The sequence below is a fragment of the Dermacentor albipictus genome, chromosome 4 (assembly GCF_038994185.2).
Source record: "Dermacentor albipictus isolate Rhodes 1998 colony chromosome 4, USDA_Dalb.pri_finalv2, whole genome shotgun sequence".
Classification (NCBI taxonomy): Eukaryota; Metazoa; Arthropoda; class Arachnida; order Ixodida; family Ixodidae; genus Dermacentor; species Dermacentor albipictus.
Genome location: NC_091824.1, coordinates 175646721 through 175653029, shown reverse-complemented (window position 1 = coordinate 175653029; position 6309 = coordinate 175646721). Strand labels below are relative to the sequence as shown.

Here is a 6309-nt window from a genome sequence, read left to right as displayed (position 1 = left end):
AAATAAATTTCCATTATTCCAGCATGTTAGCTTGCATCTACCTCGCCTTCGCCAAGCGTAGTGTCCGACTATAAAGATATAACAGGAATTTTTAAAAAATTACTGCTGTGAAAAAAATAAAATAAAATGGATCAGGTAGCTGCCGCTGGTGCTTTAGTGCGCTTGTCCTATTCTCACTATTTCCAGAAATAAAGCGAAAACACAAAATAATAGCCGTGCACGTCCGCGCCAACAATGATGCAGTAAGCTTCTAGCCACAATAAAATTTTATGTGAGAAGGTAGAGACAACTCAAAAGGAACCTCGAATGATGTGGGTAACAGACCACTCTGGTAATGACACTCTAAGACGTGAGGGGGGGGGGGGTGTCTGTGACCCCCACGCAAAACTTCGGAGGGGGCCCGGGGCCCGGTGCTTCCCCGCAGTCGGCGCCTATGATGAGAGCACCAAGACGTCGGCGGCTGTTTCATGACCTACATGACACGCTTGTCATGTCATTATTCTCGTCATGTTCTATCATTTATGTTCATCATGCACTCTTGTCACACTATGCCAATTCTGGCACACACCAAGACGTAGGCGGCTATTTCATGATCTACATGACACGCATGTCAGGATATTCATGTCATGACCAGTCATTTATGTTCGTCATAAACTCTTGTCATACTATGCAAATTCCGGTACCCCCGGCGACGAAAGTTTACGGACCACGGGATTACCGAAAACGTTCAATTCCCGTGCAGCCCGTAGAAGTAGGCAGTAAAACTGTATACGACAATGTTGTTAGCATTTTCTAGTCGAGGCCCGAAATACAAATACCAGACCGCGTTGTGAGGTTGCGGAGATATTCAGCTTTTTCGCAGGTCTCGTGTTCCGCAATATTTTGTCGCTGGGTGTACCAAGTTGATGGAACGACCGTGAGAGCACCAAGACGTAGGCGGCTAGATAGATACTGTCAAACTGACCAATGTTCGCCAAGCGATGCTTCGCATTTAAAACTTACCAGCGCATTCGACAGCGGTAATAGTGGAGCAGGATGTACAGCTACGTTCAGAATTTCGTTCGCTCTTCACCGCACCTCTCGCCAGCCGGTCTGCAAGCGTTACGTTGCCCTACCCGGCAGTTCGGGCGCGTAAGCATCGATTTGTATGGGCCACTTCCCCTGCGCAATGGCTGCGCCATCGTGGCTTTTGACCACCTCACGCGATACACCGAAACTGCCACCTTCCCAGCGTCTACGGGGGCGCGATGTGGCCTCCTCCCTGCTTCGCCGATTCATATTGCGTCATGGTCCATCACAGGATTTGCTCAGCGATCGCGGACGTGTCTTCTTGTCGGAAGACGTCGAGAGAGAGAATAAACATTTTTATTGGGTGAATGCAGCTTTGGAGAGTAATCCTCAAAGAGTGCCACATTGTGCATCGCACAACTACTGCTTACCATCCGCAGACCATTCACCTCAAAGGACGCTTTAAGCGTACTCTCGGCGACATTCTCGCGATGTACGTAGACTGCGACCACGCAGATTGGGATGCCACCGTACCCTTCGAAACGTACACCTACAATACCGCTACTCAAAGCACCTCTGGCGTTTCACCTTCTTTCTTATTATACTGCCGGCACCCGGCGTACACAATTGACGCAATCCTTCCTTACAAGCCGGATGCATCTGAGTGCGCGCCTATTTCTGCCACAGCCAGACGTGCCGAAGAGTGGCGCGATCTCGCACAGGCCTTTACTTAAAATGACCGGGAGCGCCAGAAGAGCGTTCGCGGTGACGCCACTTTTGTGTCAACGTTCCTGCACGGAGCGCTTGCGTGGCTCTCGGTCCCTTCCACTGCACCTGGTCTATTGTCGAAACTACTTCCCAAGTATGAACGCCCCTACCATGTCGTCGAACGCACATCTCCGGTCAACTACGTGATTGAACCCGTTGAACCGCCTTCACGCATGTATCGTCGTGGACGAGACATTGTCCGTGTCGACCGCCTCAAGACCTGCTATGACCCACTCTTAGTGGCAAGCTTCGCCGGGTGGCTCCGTTTTCATTCCCGGGAGTAAATAATTGTCGAGAAGGATTGGAACCGTATAGTGGGTCGTCCTCTTACCCGCTTTTGCTAGGGAATGCCACTCACGCTCGGAGTGTGTCTGTGCGCACATATATATCTACGTGAGGACGAGGAGGGTTTTATGTGTATATATATATATATATATATATATATATATATATATATATATATATATATATATATATATATATATATATATATAAAGCTCTCCTCCTGCAATCATTCGCTCTTTGACGGCATTGTGTAACGCTAGACTAAAACCATATAACCAAAACAAGTCGTATAAACTACAGCAGTGAAGCGTCTTGGTACACCTTACACATGCATGCTGCATCGCCCCTCTTGGGTATTCCTTATCAAAAAGCTTTGTATACCACATAACCCACTTGCCCAGTATTCTAGAGTGATAGCACGACGTACATACACATGTGTGTCCATACAGGATAATTGGATACGTGGGTTATGTGGCACATAATGCTTTTTCATAAGGGTGTTCATTCCTTCCATGTGCATCTGAGTAAGTTCTATATGCATATCTAGTGCTTCGTTTCTCTTCATAACATTTGAAGCGCCACTGACTAAACGCTGAGGCATTGCAAGACTCCTTTTGTACGCATCCGCGAGTCAGTGTAGTACACTTTCAAACCAAATATTGTTCAGTGTAACTGTGAAAACCTGCTTTTGCTGGGGTAGGCAATATCAGGAGCACTTTGACGTCAACTTTTCATCTCGGCTACAGTGGGCTTATCCCATAGCATGATGCCGCTCCAGTGGTACGCTTGTGTGCAGGGAAAACACCGAGGAACAGAAACAGGAGAGTCGCGAAAGGCAGACCGCGTGAGTAAGCAAGTAAAGAGGGGAAGCTAGCTAAGCGTGTCGCAAAAGAAAGACAAATACGATGATCGCAGCACGCGCAAGGTGAGGGGTGGCGGACGGGAGGAAACGCCCTCCGCTGCATGCAAGGGAAAGTGACGGCGGGCGCTGAAGAGAAAACGCGCAGCAAGAAAAGAGAATTGGAATCCGCCTCCTTGCGAGCGGGTCAGTGTAGCGGCTCCCGACTTCTTTCCCTCTCGGCTTCCGAAAAAAAAAAAAATCCGTCCGCGACAGCAGTAGCACGAGGCAGGCACACGCGCTGTCCCAATTAAAGGTGGGCCCCTCGCCTCCGGGGCGGGGGAGGTACCAGTCCAGCACTTCCCCGCCCTGCCAACCCTTCGCAGGGGTTTGTGGCTGGCCGTCGATGGGTATAAAAGCGCGCGTTCGCTCCTCCAACGACATCGCACAGCAAGCAGCCTCACAGCTCCTTCCATCGTTCTTTTAGCACGGACCTCCCCGACAGCCGAACCAGCACGATCATGAAGACCATGGTGAGTGCGCAAGTGTGAGACGCGGCCGGATAGCGCACATCACCCGTAGAACAATCCCGCATGCCCCTCAGTATGCCTGGTATTTATAATAGTAGGTGCTCCTGTAGGATCCCATATGAAAACATACGTGTTTCCATATGAACCATATGGTCATATTGGATTATGGTGCGGGACATGTGGGGCGTAGCGCGAACGGGGGGGGGGGGGGGGGGGGGGGTGAGTGCTCACGATTAAGTGAAAACGGTTCGTACCGCACGTTTACGGCGGCGACGCTTTCAGGCAACGGGCTTCACTTTGCAGCTTCCGGCTGTTGACCCGATAGGGAGGTGCGTACATGGGTTGCCAAATTGTTTTCAGCTCATAGGCATGAGCTGAAACGGGATTCACCGATGACCCTTGAAAGCAGTGGGTGTTACACTAAGCATATGCAGTAGGCGTTCAAGACGAAGAAAAAAGAGCAGGAATGGTGCGAAAAACCTTGGTTCCCCGATGAGCAGGAGGTCACATAACTGCGAATTTGGTGATTGTGTTATTTATACTAGAACATCTAAACAAGACATGAAGCGTTCATGCCGAAGACAAACGTAATGACACGACGAAAAGAAAAACATTTCTTAGCGCTTCAGCTGTGATAATATACAGAAATTCATTTACGAGCCTTACCAGAAACTTCTTCCTTACAAGCTGAAAACTTGCTGTCTTGAATCGCTGACACCCGTAGGCGGTTAAAGTGCCAAAAAGATCGCTTTCTACGGGCATTTTCTCGCTTTATTATCATCAAAGAATGGCCACATAAAAGTACATAATTAGCTTATTTAGCTTTCGAACGCCTTCCGCTATTTTTTTTTTACGAGTGATGAAGCCTTTGTGTTTGTTTTTAGTAGTATTTTGTAGTTAGTGCGACCTCAGGTGATTTTCTTAAGTTCTTACAAGCGTACTCTATCTTTTGTCATTTTCTTTTCTATTTGTGGTCTATCATATTGTTCTTTCTTTCTTCTTTCCTTCTCTTGTCATCTTCAGTTTTACATTTGTGTTCTTCGTTAAGAGCAGGCGGGTGTAGTCCTACCGGTGGCAGTTGCCAGCCTGCTTGTTCCCTTCTTTCCCTCTCTGTCAATTGTATATATGTTTGAAATCAGACGATAACACTAATTTTATCGCATTGACATAGCTAATGTCATAGGGAGGGCATAATTACTTGTGCGCGTTTGAGGTTTCCCCTTTACTCGCAGTCTTCTTGCAAGATCATCTCTCGTGTAATGCCGCTTCTTCTGGAACGTTTAACGGCCACGCGCTTCTGCTGGAAATTTGTGGGGTATTGGTACGCACACTTTACGAACCAAGCGAAAGTCGGCGACATTCCATATGAGACTAAGAGGAAGAAATCAAGCTGGGCAGGCCATCTGATACGTTCAAGGATCCACTCTTTTTCCACTGAGATGAAAAGATGTGTATTATTGAAAGGGAAATGCAATCAAAGCTGGCAGATTGCATCGAGTGACGAGAGCCGAAAATTTGCAGGTGTAAGTTGAATTCGGCTGGCACAGGGCTCCTTGCCTACCTCTTGGTGAAATCGCTGTCCTGCAGTGAACATGATCGATGATGCCCGAGTTCATGACACGAAACAAATTTCTTTTAGAAGTTCTGCTTTGTCATCTTTTTCTTGCAGTTCCTCGTTGCCCTTATCCTTGCCGTCCTTGCTGCGGTTAGCGCCGGCTACCTTGGGCACTACGGCGGTGGATACGGCGGATATGGCGGATACGGCGGAGGCTACGGCGGATACGGCGGAGGCTACGGCGGATACGGTGGATACGGAGGCCACGGCGGATACGGAGGCTACGGCGGATACGGTGGATACGGGGGCCACGGTGGATACGGGGGCCATGGTGGATACGGAGGCTACGGAGGCTACGGTGGTTACGGTGGTCACGGCCACGGATGGTGGTAGACCACTGCGCAAAAGAGCGAGAGAGAGAGAGTGTGTTTTTGACTGTAAATAAATGTTTAATGAAAAACGAAAGTACATCGTCGTCTGCAGTTTCTGCGCCCTCAACTCGGGGAAAGGATACCACCTTCGCTAAGTTAAATACAGTACTTATCCTGAGAGAAGTAAGTGCTTCAAGGAAGATATTTGGGCGAGTCGACAGGAACATAAGTATGGTGAAATAAGGGTATAGCGAGACAAAGAGGTTGCGGCGTCTATGCCCAAGTTGAAGGTATCAAACACACGATCTACGCAGACGACATCACGATATGGTGCACCGGTGGTAGCGAAGGGCAAGTGGAAAGCGCCATGCAAGAGGCGGTAGACGTCGCGGAGCAGTACCTGCTACCCACCGGACTCAGATGCTCCCCGACCAAATCTGAGCTTCTGCTTTATAGAAAAGAAAAAGGCCGCAGACCCAAGGGCTGGAAACCTGTCTCGGAAAGTGACATTCACCTGCTCACTCGGAGCGGTGACCCGATACCCAGGGTCGACACCACCAGAGTCCTGGGTATGTTCACCGAATCACGCGGTGGCAACGGCACTGCGTTACGCAAGAGAATTGCGAAAACCGACAATGCTTTTCGCCTCATCCGAAGGGTCACGAACAGACATCGTGGCCTCAAGGAGGACAACCTGCTTCGGCTCATCAACGCCTTTGTGCTATGTCACTTCACCTACACGGTGGCCATGCACAACTGGCTCAGAGCCGAGCGGGAAAAGCTTAATGCCCTCATTAGAAAATATGTCAAGAGAGCCCTCGGGCTGCCTGTCAGTACGCATACCGAGGGCCTCATTCGGCTCGGCATACACAATACAATGGAGGAGATAGCCGAGGCTCAGGAACGGGCCCAGCTAACTCGGCTGTCCACCACGCCGGCCGGTAGGCGTATCCT

General features: G+C 49.4%; 1 protein-coding gene across 1 annotated transcript; it reads left to right on the top strand.

Moving 5' to 3' along the window:
• Positions 1 to 3301: 3301 nt before the first annotated feature.
• On the top strand, positions 3302 to 5449 carry LOC135919831 (neuropeptide-like protein 29). Its single transcript, XM_065453777.1, has 2 exons — positions 3302 to 3432; positions 5099 to 5449. The coding sequence occupies exons 1-2, from the start codon at positions 3421 to 3423 to the stop codon at positions 5375 to 5377; spliced, it is 291 nt and encodes a 96-aa protein (XP_065309849.1). The 5' UTR covers positions 3302 to 3420; the 3' UTR covers positions 5378 to 5449.
• Positions 5450 to 6309: the final 860 nt, after the last annotated feature.